The sequence below is a fragment of the Dromaius novaehollandiae genome, chromosome Z (genome assembly GCF_036370855.1).
Source record: "Dromaius novaehollandiae isolate bDroNov1 chromosome Z, bDroNov1.hap1, whole genome shotgun sequence".
Classification (NCBI taxonomy): Eukaryota; Metazoa; Chordata; class Aves; order Casuariiformes; family Dromaiidae; genus Dromaius; species Dromaius novaehollandiae.
Window position 1 is genome coordinate 65,684,784 of NC_088132.1, and position 22,167 is coordinate 65,706,950.

General features: G+C 36.7%; 1 protein-coding gene and 1 long non-coding RNA gene across 2 annotated transcripts in view; one reads left to right on the forward strand and one right to left on the reverse strand.

Moving 5' to 3' along the window:
• The first annotated feature begins 8,372 nt into the window (after window positions 1-8,372).
• LOC135325111 (uncharacterized) lies at window positions 8,373-19,104 on the forward strand. The gene is made up of 3 exons (XR_010386303.1): window positions 8,373-8,663; window positions 11,194-11,463; window positions 15,189-19,104. It is a non-coding gene; the product is annotated as an uncharacterized LOC135325111 (long non-coding RNA).
• The window catches only part of LOC112995760 (NADH dehydrogenase [ubiquinone] iron-sulfur protein 4, mitochondrial), a 45,094-nt gene continuing 37,758 nt past the window's right edge, over window positions 14,832-22,167 (reverse strand). Inside the window, exons 4-5 of the mRNA XM_026120948.2 lie at window positions 19,099-19,172; window positions 14,832-15,044 (exon numbers count right to left, since the gene is read on the reverse strand). Coding sequence (XP_025976733.1) covers window positions 14,941-15,044; window positions 19,099-19,172 — 178 coding nt within the window. The 3' untranslated portion in view covers window positions 14,832-14,940. The remainder of the gene's footprint in view (window positions 15,045-19,098; window positions 19,173-22,167) is intronic.

Here is a 22,167-nt window from a genome sequence, read left to right on the forward strand (position 1 = left end):
AAAGCTTTTAATTCTAGATCTTATTTGGAAAACAACATCCACTGTCATAAAAGAATTCAAGCAGTGAAGTCACAGAGTGAGATCTATACTGGCTTACCAAATTGGGTTGAAAGGACGTGCCTTGCCTTGCTCCCTGCAATGGAGAAGGCATTCACAGGATGTGTTCATTTTTACAGCGTTAAACCATTTCTTCTGATCTATGATTTCCTGACAAGTTATCATGGACTCACAGTGCCAACAACTACGTTTTTAACCTTTCATGAAATGCATAAAGACAAGAAATGTATTTAACTCCCTTGGACATAAAAAGGAGAAGACTAGTTTCCTCTTTGTTGGACCACCCTAAGAAACAGCATACTGTTGCAACAAGAGAGTGTCTTCATTCCGAATAAAAAAGGTAAGATGGGTTTGTGTGTATATATATTTCATTGTGCATTTGTTTTTCATTGTTTTTCAGTGTCCAGTGTCAATGTAATCAGACAAAGTTTACTACCTTACAACTTTGATAAACAAACACTTAATTTCTTGACATAATTTTTGATAAGGTGTCCAAAAAAAAAAAAGAATGTTGCTAATATGATCTGATTGATCCACAGTTTTTATGCCAGAACAGAATGGAACTTCTTGTGTCCACTTCAGCAATTCACACACTTGCCTCTCCGCTTCCCTTATCCAAGCTAGAATATGTATTAATCATCTCGCATCCCCCTTTGTACAACATTACCTCTAGTCATTGCACTGCAATGGGAAGGACTTAAAGGACTTGATCCTGAAAGATGTAAGGCAATTTTCTAAATAAAATGGCTATGTGCTGCACAGTAACCTGTTCAGTATACCCCTTTTCTGAGTTTTTGAGAACTAGCAAATTCAAAGAATAATTTTTTTCCACAGAACTTTGGAATTTCAACTTAAAACTCATATTATGTGTGGCACCTGGACGGAAATGAACTTTACTTGAAATCTGATGAAAATTTGATGAAAATTGACTTTGCTTACATTTTTTTGCTTCTTTTAGAAGAAATTGTTGTTGTTGTTGTTGTGGAGAAAGCGAAAATCTTGATCGACTAGGAAAAAAAATTGATGATTTAATTGAGTTGTTAATATAAATTTCATCCAACCCTACAGACTTAGCTTTGGTATTCTTTTTTTAGCTCCAAGGCTAAGTCAGAATTCATTTACCTGCATGATCAAGGGAGTATGGTTTCAATGAAAGTTTACACTTTTTATAATAAAAAGATTTCTTCCACACTTTTCTTTCTTGAGTCTTTAAATAAGGAATAGAATAGTAAATCTATCAAAAGACTATTTTAACACATTGCCTTTCCTAAACAATTTGGGCTTAGCAAATCAGCATTTGTTTCAACAGTTGCAATCCTGATACACATCGGCCACGGCCGCATTGCAGTCTGCAGTCTTGATGAATAACTTCCCTTTCTCCTCCATCTATCTTGTTTGTGACTACACACAAATAATCATCAAATTAGCAAGCTGTGTTGCAAATGGAAGGTAAATACCAGTAGTACAATCACCACCATGGGCACTGACATTCTGATAAGAAAACAACTCCCATTTGTTATTTGTTGACTATATTCAGCTGACTTTTTTCCTTGTTACTTTAATGTTTATAAGTAAGACAAAGTTTGCAGAAGTGATAAGATTTTCAGGCCAACTGATGACAGTTTTTTTTTTTTTTTTTTTTTTGAAGTACTAAAACAAAAGAGAAGCTTTCTGGGTATAAAGATCTCTCCTCAGGACTTCAAGGTTTAATGCTCAAAATTTCTTTCTGTTGAAAAATAAGCTTCCTATCTTTGTATTTAATTTGATCTAGGTCCATGGAAAACTTTCATGTATTGAAGTAAATTTGCTAAAACACAAAGAATTTCAATACCATCACAAGGCAGTTAAAAGTGAGTGTCTTAATCAATTTTATGTTTGATTACAACTTATTTGTTGATGATTTAGAAGTTACTTCCTTAAAAACAAATACAGCAAAACAGAAAATATTTTTTTTCCCAATGCTTATCTGAAAATTTTTAGGGTCTCAGTTCAATACATTCAATATTCCAGACTCTTTACAGCCCAAATTCAAAATCAGATTTGTAAGTCACTGCTAACTTTTAAAAATTTTCTACTGAGAAAATTCTTTGGCTGGGATGTTTCATGCTTATGTTCTAAAATACCGGTTTGTGTTAACTGCACTTTCAGGCAGAAGTGTGGTTCCTCCCTCTACAAAGCATCATCAGCTCTCATGACAACAAACCCAAGTTCTTGGATGTCAATTCGCATCCCCATTCTGAATAAATTTTTTGGCTTCGTATTGGACCAGATTTAAGGATCAGAGGAAGCTGGCTGAATAGAGACCTTCAGGTAAGCCTTCCTTTTTTGTCTTCATGCTGAAATTGTAGGAACTGACTCATCCTTCATGTATGGCCGTGCAAACAAAATACATTTTGTAGATACAATCTTCTAACGTTGCCTGAAGACAAAGCCGTAGAGAAGACTCTTGCCAAAAGGAAGAAAATGCCAGTGGCTAAAACTGGGTATGCACAACTTGGCAGTGCTAATCTTGTAGCTGCCTAGTAGGCTAGTCATTCTCAATAGTATTGAAGAAAACTATAGTCTGCAGTGAGACTATTAGTGCTCTGAAGGTGAACAGTATGCAAAGCAATATATGGCTTTGTTTAGAATATGTACAGTTCTTATCAAGTATGTTACAAAAAGAATAATTCAACATTTATAGCAACGGCTACTAGAATGATGTGGGAAATGAAAAACCTGTGGCATGAGAGAAGATTTAAGAGTTTGATATGTTTAGTTTAGTATTTAAAGGCTGAAAAGGAATCTGATTAGGCTTTTTATCCAGAAGGCACCTACCAGAGAGGCAGTACTGGTTGAGAAAGTGGAAAGGCCTATGAAATCCAATTAGTCTGAAAATTGGATAGAAAAAAACCCAGTATTTCAGGGATGAGCCATTCTGGATTTACCTTCAAAACACAACAAGGACCACAAGGAATTGCATGTTTCATGCTAGCAACTCACAAGTTTATAAGTAAGGGGGATTTAACAACAGGATAGAAGTGATCCTGCTGTTGAAAATTAAAACTTGGGATTTGTATCTTTGGTTAGTTAACTTCTTGTGTCTGTAACAGTGGCTTGAAAGAAGACTGGATTTCTATATGTATTTTTTGGACTGTATTTTAAATACTTTAATCCTGCTAGCTGTTTACCTGCAGGGGCCAGAAACATTTACATTTTCCCTCAGTGCATAATTTGGCTTTGGGGGAATCAGGGTAGGCTGGGTTACTTCCTTTGGAAGCATCAGACAATGGCCACAGAAAGTGATAAGATACTGGGCAGAATTCACTGGTATTTTTTGATATTGAAAAAACCTCTTCCAGCCCTGGTCACTTGTTTATGAAGAAACTGATTGTCAGGTTTGGATTCAGATAGATTCCTCTCCCCAAAGTCAGTGTGTTGTTAGGGTCCTTTTTGTTTTCTGCCCTTCTGTGTGGTGTCAGGCAGTGCTTATTTCCTAGGATCCTTTAGGCATTTTCTCGTAATAAATGCCCAACTATTGCTAAGGCCATGGTTAGGACATTGGTGACACCTTTACTTATTTCTTCCTAATTTACTGTAGCATATTAGCATTCCTGATAATTTTTGTCTTCATACTGAATGTTTGGGGTTAGTTATAGAGTGACAGGAACTTTTATATAGGATTTGGGGGTTTGATGGGTAAGTGCATGGTTACATACTTCGGACAATCACAGCAGATAATTTTGTAGCCAGCTGTGGAATATCTATTCATGGTTGGTTGATTGATTCCAGGTCCCTGCAAAGATCTATGTTCCTTAGTCTTTTAAGTTTACCAAATAGTTGTTGAATCTAATATTTTTAATTTACTTTGGGAAAGAATGCAATGAGAAATGTGTCTGAATTCCAAAGACATTATTGAATCTCAGAGCAACCACCCAAGTTCAAATAAGAAGTAATTTGACTGGAAGTATTAGTCATGAAAAAGCCTACTCTAAGAGAGTGGAAATACAGCAAAATTTCCTGTGGGAAGCAGACTGAAGTTCCATGTGACTATGACTGTGGCTAGCTAGAATATATTTGATGCCCTAAGGAACATTAAATAAAGGGAACGGGTCCATATTTCCTTTACCTGAACATACTGAGAATATGCAGTTTACAGCAGAGACTCAAGGAGCGTGTGTGTGTGTGTTTTAAGGCAGGCACTCCTATGTTTACATAAAACTCCCTAGGCTCTGTTTAACTGTTTCATCAGCTAAAAGACTAAGTTCTATCTTCTGGGGATGCAAGAATATAATAATCACTTTTTCTAGGTATCCATTCCAACTCCATCATGTAGGCAGGTTTGCAATGACAGAATTTTATCTTTGGACAGTGACTGCTGAAGATGTGATGTTATAGTCATAGCTTTCTAGCCAGATGGCATAAAGAGCATCACATCACTGCAGCTCATCCGTTACTATTTTCGGTATGGTTCAGAAAGCATTGTGAAACATTGGACAGGCTACAGTAGGGTCTTTGCTCAGCTTTGTAAGATGTCACTCGCCACCTCACATCTTCAGTCTTGACACTTGGAGACTATAGGCCACTTATTTATTGCTACCAGATGTAAAAAGTCAACCACAGGTTCTACAAGTAGATTTATGATGAGTGAGCTATATTTGGAGGAAGAACAGTAACTCCTATTAACCCAGCTTGGTCTACATGTTCATTTGCACCTTGATGGAGCTGTAGCGTACAGCGCAACAGGAACTCCTGATCCTCCTAGAACAGAAGACTTTCTGGATAGGGCTAAAAGTGCTTTTCTCATTTATTATGAATTCCCTGTCAAACATACTGACTGTCAGGACCAAAACAGATTTGTTATTCACGAAAGGATCAGTCTTCTAAATCCACCATCAATCAATCTGGTGGAGGTAACATGATATCCACTCCCTAAACAGAATTGTGAAGATGCCTTACAAACAAACAAATGAAACAACCTCCAGCCCCCCAGCCATCTCTATACATCTTTATTTGCTATGGAGTAAGTAACATTATTTGGCATTACAGCTCAGCTGTAGATACAATGGGATGGGATGTAGAGAGAGTACCTAGCACTGGTTAATCCATGTATGCAGACATCAAACCATTTGGGTACCCTTAGGCAAACATTTGAACATAAGCTTATTTGATCAAGCAGCATTTCAACTTTTATTTAGCTAGATGGTAAGCATCTCTTCCTATCACTGGATTAACATTTGCAAGGCACCAACAGTGAATACATAAACACCCACTCAAAGGAGACAAAATTGTTGCTTCTTCTACAGTAGCTGTTTTATAAAATATATTTTGCAACAAATCTTTATCTGTTATGCATGTGCCACAAATGCACAGTCAGAATACTTAATTCAGAGCTGTTGGATGGTCTTCATTTGAGTGCCAGGTATCCCCACCTCTTTTCTTCACACGTGTAAAAGGACAGATCAAAACCAAAGGCCTTTCATTTATTTCCTTCATTTATTAATCTGTTAAAAGCTTTATAATAGCAGGGCACTGAATACACATATACATTAAAAAGAACAGTTAATTCGTGGAAATAAGTCAAAGGAGAGAGAAAAATGTATCATGCATTATTCCACTCTTGGACATGACTTCAGTGGCAAGAGCTAATAGCTTAGTGTCTGACTGAAGATTAAAGTACGACTTTATCAAAATAAGCATACTCCTAGACTTGTCCCGCAGGGAGCAGTGTTTCATAAATGCATAAACAGGTGGCATAGAGCATACTCCAAAGATGGGAGTAGTTCCAAAAAAAGCTGCAGAACCTTTTATGGAGTATATCTTTATCTGATTGGCGAAAAGAATTTCATTTAGCTATGTTGACGTAGAGTATTTCAGTTAGTGATCCATATGGATAAGCTTTGGGAGAAAATGTGCAGGATTGCTTGCAGAATGGCTTGCTATTTTTTGAACAAAGCCAGTCAGCTCAATCAGGTAGTGAATGCTTTGACAAGATGCAAGTCAACAAAGGGTTTTCTAACATCTATAGTGTATGAAGCCTTTTTAAAAGTATTTAAGTAAACAAGTGACATGGAAGGCTACAACTATTTTAAGGAGAAATTCTGCATGCGGTTTAAGGTAAAGTGAACTTCTACTGGTTCTCAAGAAGCAAGAATAGAATATTCATAAAAGGCCCTACTTTCACACAAAGATAATTTAAGAAACAAAATTAATGAGGCAAAGGCCCCCATTCACCTCCCTTATGGTGCTAGAAAGCAAGGGCTCATAACTGCAGCGTACACAAAGCAATTTTTGAGACAGACTGTGACAAAATGCTCAGAGAAATGCTGATACTTGATCAGACTCCCCAGGTCCCAGGGAAACGGGAGTGCTTATTTGGATGAACGTAAGACTGCAAATCTTGTTATCAACATCACTGCAGGTGAAGGTCGGTGACAACAGCTTTACACACTGCAACAGGATCCTTTCCCCAGACATGACAGAATGCTTTAGTCTCTGAACGAGGATGTCAGGCCAAAATTTTTTGCATATAGCAAAGGTAAAATCTGGCTTTGAGAGAAATGGACGTGTCTGATGGCACATGACTAAGTATTCTTAGATCCAAGCTTATTACTGCACAAGGATTTCTCCAAAATTGATCTAAGTTTTACCGATCCCTGTTGCTGCTCTGAAATCCAGAGTTTGTAAATTCTATTCCACAGGATGGCATTAGAAATTACATTTCTTTTTCATTCTGAGCCAAAGTCTGGCAGAGATTTAATAGGCAGCATATCCTGCCTGTGATCTGACAAAGAAGATTCTCTAAACTAACTAGAAGTGGGTGGGGAAATATTATCCCTGAGGATCTTGCCTGGAAATAAAACTGAGAGCTTTTGAAGTTCCTTGCAAAGAAAAATAAAGAGCAACAGAAAATAAACTAAAGCAAATAATAGTCACAGCAGTTATCTAGGGATATAAGATCCAGACCAAAGCTCCCAATCAGACGTTTGGGCCTGGGTCATTCCCATATTAGAAGAGTAACCTAACCCAGTCCAGAGTTATTGCCACTTTCAATCATTTCTTTGGAGCAATCCTCCTCTTTGCAGATACTAGGCATTAGCTGGGCAAGCAAAATGGTGAGAAATTCCATAGCCTAACACTAGGGCATTCACCTGGGATGTAGGAGAAGCAAGTGCAAGTCCCTCTATTCTGCATTCCCAGATATGAGTCTCGCCCTGTATCAGTGTTGTAATTTCCAGCTATTGCCTGGTTTCATGCAAGCTAAGTGGTTTTGAACTGAAGTTATGTCTGGGCTGCAAAATATTTGAAAACTATTTTTACAAATTTACAAATATTTACTTAAGCCAGAATTTTCCCACAAATCACAATGATTTCAACAAATCAACATTTCCCAACATTATTTAATTCTTCATAGAACACTTTCTAAGCTGCCAAGGCCGCAGAGAACTTTGTGCTGCTGACAACTTAAACAGCAGGACTCTAAAAGGTTAAAAATAATTTAAAATAAGGCCTAAAAATAAAACCTCTTTTAAAGCTACCCTAGTACTAGATCAATGATATGCCACAGATTAAGAGAGTTACGTACCTAGACACTACTAGCAATTCTAATCACAGATGAGTCGGCTACACTCTGCCATTTTATGCCCTCAGGAGATGGTGAAGGTCATTCAAGTGCACAGATGTGGGATGCTGAGACTACTGCCCAAAAAAGAAATTCCCAACTCCAGAAAACATAGCAAAGGGATGGAGTACATATAACCACATCACTCAAAGAATGGCTGTGAATCTTTAAGTCAATGTCGATGGAAAAGAATAAAAGGCCCAACAGGCGCCAGTAAGAACTGGATTTTTGTTTCTGTGACACCATTTGTTTTGTATTATGAATATTTGCCTATTAGGTTAACATTCCTCTGAGATAAGGCTTCATACCTGATAACATTCATCCCCAGGCCAGGCCATGGATCTATGTCCCTGGCACCCTGCAACTACTTTTGTCTGGAATCCAAAATACTCCCAAGAACCACATCACTTTGTGTTCCAGTGTGTTTTTTTGTAGAGAGACCTGGTCAGAAAGATTGTCCAGGCAGAGAAAAATAAATTGTGATCCTGGAAAGAGACCCTGAGCATGTATAAAAGACCATCTGTTAATGATCAAAGTTGAGGGAAAACAAAAAGCTGCCTTCCACCTGCACAACAGAATTGTCTGAAGATAGTGAAGTGGGAATGCTTTGAAGATAAGCCATCAAGCAGTGTGGGAAAAGGAGGCAAGAAGCGAAACCTGGTATTGAGACAATTTCCTAAGGTGCAGTCTGTGATTGGTGAGTGGGGGAGCCAGGTGTTATTTTCTCCCCTGTTCTAACATGTAAAACTCAGCAGCAGAAGTGCTAATTGTACTTGTTACCAGCTTTTCCTCATAGAAGGCAGGCAGGGAAGGAACTCAGCTCTTTCTTTAAAAATATTTCAGGTAGTCAGTCATCTCCTTGCTGAAATGGGATTCCTATATTGTCCTCTGTGGTCTTCTCCTGGATCTCTTCAAGAAGATAAAGGCATAAGTTCAAACATGCGCTCTGCAATGTCTCTCTCCTGTGCTTCCTAATCAGTCTGAAATCTGAAGGTAGGCACCGATGGTAAGTGAGGATACTATTTTTGAGGTCACATCAAGAGAAGTGAGTATCCCTAACTCTCTCTGCTCCTCTATTGCACTCAGTGGTAGCATCTATGCCTCCTTCAGAAAGCATATGGAATCGTAAGGTCTTAGATACTTACTGAACCATACTGTTAGTCTTAAAAAAAACCCCAACAAACAAAAAAACCCCCCACCCCCAAACCACCCCTCCTCTCCCCACCCAAAGCAAACAGAGGTAGGCAAAGTGTTTCTTAGGTAATCCTGCTAGTGGAGAGGGTTGCTTCAGCCATCTTTTGTAAGGGAGCTGTAAAAAACCTGGAAGAAACTTGAGATAATATGACAAAATAAAAATACATCTGTAATTCAGACTTCAGCTCTGCAAAGCAAGGCGATTCAAATCTAGAGATACCAGCTCAACAGTTTCAACATCCCTTGGTTAGAAAATATTTTACTGTTCAAAAGGTAATTATCTCTCAGACATGAGCAGTGGTATTGATGATTAAACTTCAGATGTTTACCATGAAGATGGCAGCAGCTTTGCTAATAAACTCTGTTTATAGTCATATGTAAGAGTATAAAAGTAGTTATAGTAGGCCCAGGTCCTGTTTCTGACAGGGAGCAAGTGTAGGCAGCTGTCTGGCTCTGCGGGATGCCTGCTGAGTAGTATACCTGTGCATTCTCACAGCCTCCAGCCATTAGTGGTTTAGGGACTTCAAGGTGGAGGTGGCTTCTATGTATTTAATAACCTTTAATGATTTTTTTCCCAATTATTTGCTTAGTCTCTCTTTTGAGACATATAAATATTTAGCATTCACATCACACCTATGGCGACAGACAAAAAGGTACTTCCAAAGCTCAGTGCAACTTACTTGTTTCAGATGTCTACACTAGCTAAATGAACCACAATCCACTAGCTAGGAAAGGAATCCAAGTCTACAAGTGGATATCCACATTGTAGAAAGGTGGATAGGATTCACATCACCTCATTTTAAAGAAGATACTGTAAGATACCAACATTTGCAGTTTTAAACCAAGTTACAGACATGGGCTGGAACAAAGTTGTTTTCAGTTTACTGTTATTTTTAAAATTTAGATTATACTCATGGAGGCAGGTTTTCTTCACTTCTTCCGACTTAGTAATACCTCGTTAAGATGAGCTGTAGTTATTGTATCAGGTCTTGCAAAGCTATTATTTCACTATGATGTTTCAGGTGGGTAAACTATGTATTACAGGAAAATATTTAATTTACATTTTTAAATATTAATCTTAGACAATAATTTTGCATGTTAAATTTAGCCATACGTAGGTATTTGTGTATCATAAGCTGTTTTTAAAAATGACTACCCCCGCTTTAAAAAAGAAAATCCTTATTACCCATTTCTTTCAGTTTTCCCCAAGCTCCCAGCAGTTCCAGCTCTCAAACAACTGCACAAACTGCACAGAGGTTTCTTGCAAAATAATATAAATGTGCTTGATCCTATTGCTGGCCCATAATAGCAGAATTTTTAGATGTTATACATAAAGGAAGAGATATATAAATTACCTGCCCAAATCCAAATAAGGACTTGACACAATTTGTATCCAAAAATATTTTTTTTAACTCTCCATTTAGTAGTTCAGATAGATGAACTTTTTCTGTGTCTATTTCTGCCTTTTCCATCTGCCCCCCCTTTTTAAGCACTATGCTAATTCAGTTCCACACAGAGCATGTAGTATTAAAGCATCCAGTGATGTGCCAGGAATATCAAAAGCCCCCACAGCCACCTCAGCAAGAACTTCTCAAAGTACAATTAGACAGCCATACCACCCCAACTAATATATACCACTGAATAAATGTAAGGTAAAAACCAACCAGCCAAACAAAAAAGCATTATTTCATGCATATGTGCAATGCATGTTTAAGATCTGACTCAACTTCTGCTGAAGTCAATAGGAATTACATCAGGCCTCTAAAGTTTAATCCTGCAAGAACCAAAGACAATGAATAATGATGTTAGAAATACTTCTGCTAAAAACATGATGGTCAGGAGTAAATTTCTACCAGCTTAAATGTGCAAATTCCTTGAGGGTTGTGTCTTGACTCCATATCCCTCCGAAGAAAATACTTAATCGTAAAATGTTGACAAATGGAATAGCATGACATGTATAAACACTATACTGCAGAACAGCCACCTTGTGCCAGATCAGAATACCTACCTGAACAAACTCATCTTTGACAGCGGCTAACAGTAGCTGCTAAATAAGCATATAGAAGCAGGACAAACTTCTAATGAGATACTTCAACAATACAGTTTTTCTAGCTGTCAGTGGCTTTTAGCTCAAGGATTTTTCTAAACAAAGACACTATTTTGCATTTAATACAGATTTTTATTCCATGCATTTGTTGCGTTGATTTTGAGCTAGCGTAAAGTTAGTTTTTGGACAGCCACAATATTCTTTGCCAATGAATTACAAAATCTGCTATGTGAAAAATTACTTCCTGGTTATTTTGAACCTGCATCCTGATTACCTTGGTCTCTCTCCTCTTTAGGAAAAACATTGAATAATCATGCGGTATTCACCTTTGCACCACAGGCAACTACCATATTCATCCTGCCATCTCTCCCACAGACTGGAGAGCTAATTCCACTCCACAGACCTCCTCTTCATACAAAAGATACTTACTTACATCTTTAAGCATGTTGTTGTCTCTCTCTGTACCCTCATGAGGGACACTTTTGAAAGCCCTTTGGAAATCCAAATGATCTACTTGAATCACCTTGTCCTCATATTCACTAATTCCCCTGAAGAACATGAACAGGTATGTAAAGCTAATTCCTTCTAAAAAAGCCATATTGATTCATCGTTTATATATCATATCTGTTCACAGCAGTTTTTATAGACTTTTTCGAAAAAACCTGGCATCACATTTGCCACCTTCTATGAATCAGGTACAGAAACAGTTTTAAGCAAAATGTTTAAGCCACAGATAGTAGTTGATATTTAAATTCCTTTAGGACTCTTGCAAGACTACTGTCTTGCTTTTGTATTTATTCTTCTTAATTTGTTCAAAAAGAATTTCATTAACATTTCCTGTGCAGGAAGGTTTCAGGATAGGGAACTCTCTAGGATCCTTCATGGTGAATGTGAAGAATCCACATTTTAAATCTAATTGAAATTCAAATATTAATACAATATCAAAATAATTCACCTTTTTTTGTTGTGCTAAGTTGCTGTAGGGACATTTACTTCAGAAATCTTCTGATGTTGGTAATGTTACACTCCAGCATTAATCAAGCCCTTAAAAAAGTGGAGGGTGCAACTACTCTACAAATCTTTCCTTCCTTCTCAGAATGTAGCAATACTATGACAAGGATTTTTCACGGAAAATGGCATTACCAGGCATACCTTAATTTATTGTACAATTGTCTAAAATTATTATTAGCTTATTTCAGGTTTATTTGCACTATTTTTCTTTTTGGAATAACAAAATAGGCCAGCATGCCCAGTAACCAAACAATGTCAGGTAACTATCTCTGGCAAAACCAAACTACCTAAGCTCCTGGCATGAAATTACAAGCAAAAGCTAAAATTAGTCTGAATTCACTTTTCTCTTTCTACCACATGACAAAACTTTGCAGATGAGGGTAATTAAATTTTCCATTTCATAATATCACTTACTACTCTGATTTGTTTTAAATTATCCATCAAACTGCACAGTTAAGGAATATGTTGCTAGAAATCTGAACCTGTACTCCTAGTTTCCTGACAGTCTTAAAATCATGATGTAATGGAACTTAAAGAGTCTCAGGGCATTTGTTATAATAAGAAATTGTTCACTGGAATTAGGAAGGTTACCCATCTTCAAAATAACTTTGTGTCCTGCAAAAACCTTTAAAGTCTTATTTTTCACACCAAAACATATTAAGTATATGCAGGTATGCACCTACACTTTGTAGTGAGTCTGATACTGCAAAGCGTTTGTTAGATATATTTACATGCATTCAGCAATAGGATGAGGCGCATATACCTCCAGCATTTTAATTTGACTTAGGTAAGAGAAAGTTCATAAATGTGCAGATCACGACAGGTCAGAGCAATCAGAAGACAGCTAGACAATTTTTTTTTTTGATGGATCATCACCAAATTGACATAAATGAGCATACATTTAACAGAACACAATCATGCAAGAATTTATTGCAGGGAACTTGGGGAAAAGGTGACAGGAAGGTGGAAATGCAACTGCAGGGTAAAAGAAAAAAACTGAATTTATTAGCAAAGTTAAAATTTAACCAAAACATATCTCTTTTTAGACAGAAGTCACAGTACTGGAGTGGCCAACTTCTCAAAACCTGTGTACCAGGAATGTTCATATGGTCAAAAGCCATAAAAATACCTATCACATACCCTGGAGAGCTGATACAAGAAAAAGTAGTAGTATATAGGAAAAAAAGGCCTGTGATGTCTTCCTATATGTCCCAGTTTCTTCAGAGATTATTGCTGGCTCGCATCTACACACAATTTTGGAGGCAGTAGTATCTCAGACAGCACCACCAAGGCTTCAGTGGAAATTACCTGATGGACACCAGGAGTGACGTGGAAAACTTTGGGCAGTCTGGAATTCCACCTTTCTTTATGCTCACTAAATAAGACACATAAGGCCACATGCTACTCTAGCAAGCTACAGTTGCTCAAAAGTCCATCCTAAACAAGCACATGTACACAAACTAATGAATTTCAAATGTAAAAGACTTTTACCCAGATTTGAGGTGAGTAATCCAGATCTCATTGTGACATGTAGCTTGCTGAGATACCAACAAAAGACAGTAAGCCCTTTCTAGAAACAATATTATTAAGAATAGAGTATTAAGACTAGCTGAAATACAGAGAGATGCAGTAGACTCTGGACTGTTAATATTGCGGTTTGGTGCGCTTTGGTGTTCCTCGAGGAATTTAGGCTCCACTGCACAATGTAGCATTCAAAATTCAACAGGAAGATGAACTGAAATAACAGTTCTTGTCTGTGGTAGGAAAGTAACGACATCAGCCAACTGGTTGATTACACTGAAACTGGGTCAAAAACAATGGTTTAAACAAACGTTAACCAGCATATAGGGCAGCTGGATAAAACTGAAGCAAGAACATAATCAAATTGGGGCAACATTAGTTAGTTTTATGCCTTCTTTTTACTAGAATACATGGATAGCACTCATACCATTTTTAGATCTATGTGTTTGACCTGTTTCTTCTGTAGAAGTTGTGATAAAACTCTCAGTTGCATACAAGAAAGGTGTACTCTCCCCCCAATTTGTAATTAAATTCACTGATTATGTGTTGATGTGTCGATCTGTTAAGTAAAAGTTAAAGGAAAAACTGATTAAATCAAAAGCAACATATATGTAAGACCAAGGATTCCAAACATAATACTGTACATCACAATAAGTTATGATTTAAATGTCATGTAACGCAAAATAAGTTCAGGCTATACATTCAGTTTTAAGGTTGAAACGCTATCACCACATCTCTTGTTATGTAATAGGAAACCTGAATGCAGATAAACATGTAACTGGCAATAGGAAACCAGAAGGATAATTATATAATTAATATATGCTGATGCTATGGGAGGTAACTGATGCTCTTCTGACTTAATTTGTAAATATTTAACTAGTTTAGTTTCATTTTCGAAAAGCATCGCAGAGAAACAATTATAATCTCAGGCTTTTGGACCAAACCTCCTGTACGTTTAATGCAAAACTAGTGGTTTCTCTTACAGCCATGAATGCCGCTGGAATAAGTCCAATATTAATTTGGACAGAAAGGAGCTTAAACAACATATATTTCCACAGAGTAGTCTAAATAATACTCGAACTTTAACTTCTGTACATCATACTTTGCTATTTGACTGATGATTTTTTTCCTGTATATAACAAGACATTAGTTTTTACTGATACAGTTTGTACACGCAGGACTGAGAAGTTTAAACAAGATATTGAATATAATACTACGATGAAAGACAAATGACAATCTTTAAAGTTGCAGCTGATTTCAAACATTCCTTTTGATAGATTCCTAGTACAGTAATTTTCTAGAAGTATGAACACCCCAAATCTCCTCTATATATAGGGAAGTTTGTAACAGGTTCAATTGGAGACATCAAAAACATTTTAAATAGACATCACAAGATGCATCTGTAGTTTAAAGGTCAAATTTATTAGGAGATTAAGAGATGTATTATACATGGACTATAAATACAGCACAGCTGACTTTATTAACAGTCAGACAGATAGCCAATGCCAACCTATTTTGTAGACACCCTTGTTCTTTTGTTCCAAGAAAAGTTTGCACCATAAGACTTGGATTTAGGTTTTGGAATTCTCTTCTCTTCAACATCATAGCTCCAGCCTGGGGGCAAGGGGAAAAATCGGGGAGGGAGGCAAGGGGGAAAGGGAAGAAGACAAGAAACAAAGAGAATTCTAAACATGCACAGCATATAATACAGGGCAAATGCAACTTAAACCTTTTAACTTTAATCTTTTTTTCCTCCAGATAAGCATCCACTAGTTTATTCCTTTGTAGTTGGCAGCAGAGAATACAGAAATGCCATAAATGTGACATACGCCTGTTCTCATAATTGTCAGACTTCATCATACTTCATACTGCATACTTCAATTTTCATTGCTCCCACCAGATATATTACTGAAAAAACCTGATAGTCATCAGTGAACCTCAACAGGGAACGCTGACTGTTTCTGTATACAATCCTGCAAGTTCATCACTCCACAACTCTGTAACACCACACAGGATGTACAGGAGACCAACCCGAAAAGTATGGGAGAGAAAGGAGACTTTGGAAAGCAAGAGGAAAAAAGAAGGGTGAGAGGACCAAAGAAAGGAAGAGCAAAGAAAAAAAACTTCAGCATTGGAAAGGAGTAAAATACTTACTTTTTTTTAAGAACATAAAAAATTAGGAGTAAGAGAGAAGGCAATGAAGTGATAGGAGACAAGTAAATTATATGATAGTTAAGCAAGAGAAATGCTAAAAAATGTCAAAAAAGAGGAGGTGGAGACATTAGTGTTTATGTAAATCAATATGCAAATTGGTTGCAGCCTCCAGGTGCCTGGAAATCTGCCAGGGCAGCACTCAGTATTCCAAAGTTTGGTCTCTCTAGCTGCAACATTTCACTCAAAGTTGAGGTACTGGAGTTGAAGCTAGAAGTGCATAAGAATGCAGTTTTAACCGATACTAATAAAGATGACACATTTCCTCCTTAGTTTTAAAACAAAAACTTGATAAAACCTGAAATGTTTAACATAAATCTGAATCTTTACATTTTTAAAGCACATACATATGTTTGCGCACACAATGGCTGAATTCGATAAGCCTTCTGTTAGTCACAGGAAACACTCAAGACACATCTAAATATCAAAACATATATAGTAAAATACACTAGTTGTCATGCCACTGCACCTCAATTTTGTGTGTTCACAAACTCCGCAGAAACATTTTCTTCTTTTTTTTGTAAATTAAACCAATGTTAATTTCCAGGTTAACTATTCTGCATAAGAAATACTGGAAGGGTGATTTTAAAAAAATATTCTTTCCATCTGTGAGAGCATTGAGTTTCACCTACTGTTCCGATTAAAATATAAGCTTGAGTAAACAGTCAGAACTAGATCCAGAGACAGACATTGGTATTGCAACATTCAGCATTATAACACCTAACTGTGAGGCACTTGGCTCTTGGAATGGAATCTACGGCCCTGAGTTATTGCTTCGTCTTTTTATACACTAGATAGAGGAGCTGAGTGCCTCCAAAAGAGATTCGCAACTGCCAGCAGAGTGACTTGGGCTGCCAGAGCTATCCAAAACCCACAACCCTAGTTACACCTAACTTTGGATTGCAAGAGGCAGCCGTGTGTGATAAGGTTTCACACTCTGGAACAGTCTCTTTGAGTTAGACACCTTCAGTTGTTCATGACAGAGAGCAGAGGTCACTTTTACATAAATACCACAATGGTGGGGGAGGTTATAAAGCAGATTTCACCATTTCTGGGAGAACACTGCACTAAAGGCTATTGTGGTGTAGAAAAACTCCATCCCTGTTACAAAAGCTGTGGTGTTTTTAAACAACTGCCTCAGTGATTTTGGAAAGGAAAAAAAATCAAGGTCTCAGACTAAACTTTTCATTTCTTCCAGTTACAAGTGTTACGTTCTTGCTTTGGCTTCAGACCATCCTCAGCTGCCATATTTTGGGCAGAGATCTCTCCTGTTACTGTATTCAGTGCTATTATTCCGACTATAGGAGATACCTCAGAGGAGACAGGAAGAAAGAGAGCTTGCCTGAGGTTCCTGAAGGTCTCGTGAGAGAGAATTGCTGGGTTTCCTAATCATATCAAAATAGCTGCAGTATGCAGAATTTGCAGAAGCTAAATTGAAGTTCTTAAGGAATTTTGTTAATGAAAACTTGGGATGGTTCATATGGGAAGGACAGAGGGGTGAATATTGTGTTCCTAGACCTAGGTATGTTACACCAGTATCTCAGTTTAGAAGCCAAGTTCCGTTGTAAATGTGCGCCTAAGTTTCTCATTTCTTTCTAAAAGCAGAACTAAATATTGCAAAATTTATGTATCCAGCTACATCGGATACTGAAGCTACTACTACAGAAAATACTATGCACATTTCATACATACAAAACTATGCTACTTTAAGTAAAAATGAAATAATAATTTAGGAAAGGCAGCACCCACTGAAAAATTTCGTGCATCTCAATTATGGCAAAGTTATGGATGCAACCTAAGTGGATATTAAACTAATAAAGATGTTTCCAGAAAGGCTTACTTTGTTTAAAAAACAAAAACAAAGAAACTTAGTTTAATTGGTACAATTTTTCTGTAGATCAAAACCTTAATTCTGTAATTTTCTGAACAACAAAATTCATCACTAATTCAGCAGAGGTATAAAGATCCTACACTGAACAAATCAATATTTTACTTGAATCTGCATATTGAAAGGACAAAATATAGCATGTCCAAAGAGATGGTATAACTAACTTGTTAATATAAATGCCAAAATTCAGTATTTCCCTCTTATAGGCTGGATTTGCCAAGAAATATAAATTGAACAATACAGAAGCAAAAATTAAAGCAACATCAGGCTCTCCTGAATTTCATATTCTTCACAACACATTACAGAATGCTATTGACAACTGCCCAGTAATTTGTATACCCAAGGCATGTACAGTGATCCTATTCATTTCTTAATGAATACAATTTATTTTTTAACACAACCAAAACTATTTTAAGTTCAGAAATAACCTTTAACAGAAAAAGCTCAATTTCATTTCAAGTTAAATGGTTTAGCTTTTTAATTGTAAAAGTTCATGCACTTTTCCTCTTTTTATGGGTGCATAACATTAACCATCTAATAACTTTGTACAATTTAGTTTGATTGAGACACTTTAGCCCCTAGTTACCCTGGACTAAAAACAGTTGAAAGCTGTAGACCACTGGAAAAACTTCTGAAGAAGTATATTATTCCTACCTTTAATTCAGTGCTATTAACTCCCCACATCTACAACACTAAATGTCATGCCAAATTCTTTAAGGAAAATGAAACTGATATGGAAGTGCTGAGAAAATTTCATACAAATGCATAAAAGGACTTTGGAACATTCAGAAGTTGAGATTCTGGGATAGTGCTGGTGATATACCATGATTCTGTGAGAAAATACAAGTCTAAATTTCTATAGACACTAAAAACCCAAATAACTTTACAGATACAGTCCCTCTGATTCATCTTTAGCATTAAAATATTAAGTAATGATATGGGCATTTCTAGTATCTTTTTCTCAAACCCAAATAATCATCGAGTGTAAATGCTTAGACTTTCCATATTGTACTTGGGAAGAGTTAGGTATAATCCACGCCACAACATAATGAACACTCAAGCCCTACATGCTGAACTGGCAGACACTTAATTTTAGCTTTTCTGATTGTCATCCACAGGTGTTGTGATAGTCCTTCCTTAACTAGTATTCAGGTGCTCATGCCAAAGCTTCAAGCAAAAGTCACACTGCCAGCCAGCTGGGACCTTCAGCCTCTCAAAGATAAAGTAATCATACTAATTTTCCTTCAAGACCTGAGCAGGGCTCAGTTCTCATTAAAAATGCAGATGCTTGCAGAAATATTACAAAAGTAATGCTAAGAGGTTGGAACACTTTTCCAGGAAGTAAAAGGTCTGGATTCAAAGCCTTCCTCACCCTCAGAAATACAACCTCCTCCCTCCCCCAATCCCACCCCAAAAATTCTCCACTTCTTCAAGCAGAGCACTAATGGTCTAAAATTTTGTGCAGTAGAGCAGAAATTCTTTATCCTGTACTTTTTTTTTTTTTTTTTTTAAGTACTTTGAGATCAAGATTGTATATAGAAAACTGAACCCATCACACGTAATACATACCATTTTTTTCAGCAAAGGCAATGGCATCTTCTTTAGTAGAGAAAGTAAGAACCATGTTGGATAAAGGATCAGCTCTGTAAGAAAGCAGATGACAAATTTTAAGCAAATTTGAAACCTGAAATACTTAATTATATTCATATCTCAAGTGCTAACCAAATGCTGTATTAAACAATTTATTTTAGTAAAACTCTTCAAAAGCATCATTCCCAAATTTCAGCCATTCAAAATTCCTTTATTTTTTGAATTATTCCAAGGATTAACACTTACTTTGTGCAGAGAATCTTTCCCTCTTTCGGTCTGTTGAATCAATTCCTTCCTAACTCCCTGCAGAAATTAATGCTTTGAATTTTTTATTCAACAAATATGCTTAACTACCTGCTGAGGTAACATAAGTGCTCTGCAGCAATCTTTTTAATTTTGAAAGCTGTGTACAGTGGGAGGAACCTTTTTGGAGAGTGGAAGGTTTAAGGTAATTTTGAACAATTCAAGGAAGCCAGAAGTCTGTAGAATGACTAGGGAAAGAATAATCTTAGAAGAGAGTAGAATATCAAGTTAAGAGGAACGGGAATTAATCAGAGACTGCAAAGTACATGAACAAATTCAGAATTCCAACCTGGCTGAAGTCATATGACCTCCATAAATTATTCCAGTACAGCAATCAGATTTCAGGCCTCAGCTGAAAACAAAGTTCAGAAACTCAAACTGCTAGCCAACTAATTACATAGTGGTTATTTTTAGATGATCAGCTATTTCTCAATTTCATTTCTGAAAAACAATCAATCAAATCAGCAAAAAGCTTTTTGAAACATATTAAATCTCACTAAAAATCAAAATATCTAATTTGTTGCTATAAAAACTCGATTTAAGAACAACAAAAACAATGAAAACAAGTATGGTTCTATAAATTCATCTACAAAACTTTTACGAAAATTAAATAAGAAATCTGTTGTAGCTGCAAAATGATTCCATAATGCTTCCCTGAGACAACACTGCACATGAGCCTGGGAGACAACTGACAAGACAAGACCAAATTGCAACAAACTATTGAAGGAGCTGCCTCTCAACTGTTCTCTCTCTTTGAAGCTATAAGGGTAGATGAAGAGAAAAAGCAACCAAAGATACATTGAACTCTTTACAATAAAGGACAAAGCCTGTGACTGGAGGCAGGGGGGAGGGGAAGAGGGGGAATTTAGCTTCCAGCAAAGACAACAGTGTAATTTTATCTGATGTACACATGGAACAAATGGAGTTCTCTCTATATCCAATATATTCCCCACTAAAAACAAAAAAACAACAAAAAACAGGATAAAGGCAGAAATTACACTTGCACAAGCCACTAAGATAGGCTTTCTTAAAGAAATTTAAAAATTTATCTTATAAAGGTGGTAAGAATCAGTAACTATGAATTAGTCTATACCACGATCAGTAGAGAATCAAGCAACCAAAATACTGCAGTATTGCAACAGCTTTTGCTTACTGTTCCTTTCTTCCATGATTGGGGTGAGAAAATGATCCTGCTTCATAGGAATGCTACTAGGAAGCAAAGAAGGGTACATTTGAGGTGTAGCGAAGGACTCATGTCTGTTCAGTGCTACAGAAGTTTGGTGAAAACCTTCCACGACAGAAGCAGTTTGGAAATGAGGATTGTACAGAAATGATTTCTTCTATTTTCATGTAGGATCATCTTTCATCCAATTTAATACAGCTTTTTGATTTCTTTCCATAAAGGAGCTATTCGCATGTTTTGGTTTGTGATAATCTGTGAGCAAACTGTGGAGTTCAGAATGAGGCAGCACGATGTCCTGACAGCTTTAGTAAAAATAGTGCTGCAGAATTTCCTATGTTCTAAGCCGTCTATCAATTACTACAAACAGAGATGCTACATTTTGTTCTTGTATAAGATTCTACAGAATGCAAACCATATGTTTCCTGTGCTTCTTTGTTTACAACTTTATATTAAAAAAATACTCAAGAACTATCCATGGGCACTCCTGTAACGAAAGCTCTCAAATTAAAACTTTCAAAAAAATGCCATGGGCCCATTTCATTTGGATCTACAACCAGGTAATTCCCATGGAAAAACTGTATCCAAGAAGAGATGACAAAAATATAGCAGAAAAAGCAAATGAGACTGTAAAATGACAGAAGTATAGCAAAGACATACAGGTAAGTATATTAAGTTAGAGTGCAAAGGAAAAGAGCTAATTAATTAATCCCGCTACACTATTCAAAAGTAAATGGGAATACTTCTGCCAGGAGAAGAATCTCTGCAGAAATTAGATCTGAAGAGAAGAAATTTTTCTTAGGTATTTTTGGGTGTTGAACAGTAATTTGAAATTACCAGAATGTCCACTAATAGCTCTTGAGAGAGTTCCTTAAAAAAATGAACGGATATAAACTAGTTTACAAAACCCTTGACCCAGTGGTGTCAATTCACAACACAGCACTCACTTTTGGCCTACTTGGAGCTTGTTTACACAGGAAATATCCCTTCCCCTACCCCAAAATAAAACTGTATCCAGAGATAGAGCCATTCAGAATAGCTATTCCATTTTAAATTCACACAATAAGCTCACTCCAGCATAATTTAACGAATGAGCCCTTAATACCACAGCTCATTTTTCTAGGTGGTTTATTTGGCATAAATGGATACAATTGTTAGAAAGTTTAAAAGCCATTATTTTGGCTGAGATCACGCAAAATCCCACCCAGAAAATAATTTGTTTGGGGAGGTTAAAGTAAGCTGAAAAGCAAAGGGGGATGAGAAGAAAAGTTAAATTCAACCTGAACTAAAGCAGGTGTTACTGGCACCTGCTACAATATCATAGTCTGTTCAAAGGTATAAATAGACCATACTTGAGTGGCTAGACACTTTGGGAGTTTTGGGGGGCACACAAGAATGGAGGGAAAGGGACAGTGCAGGTAAACAGTTCATCGCTTAACAAACTGATTTAGGCCACTGTAAAACAACCTGGTCATTACTTGCTAAATGTAGTGGTTACTTGCAGTAGTGGAATCATCAAATCTTATATGTATTAAATCACTGCAGTTTTGTCTTCTGAAACAGTA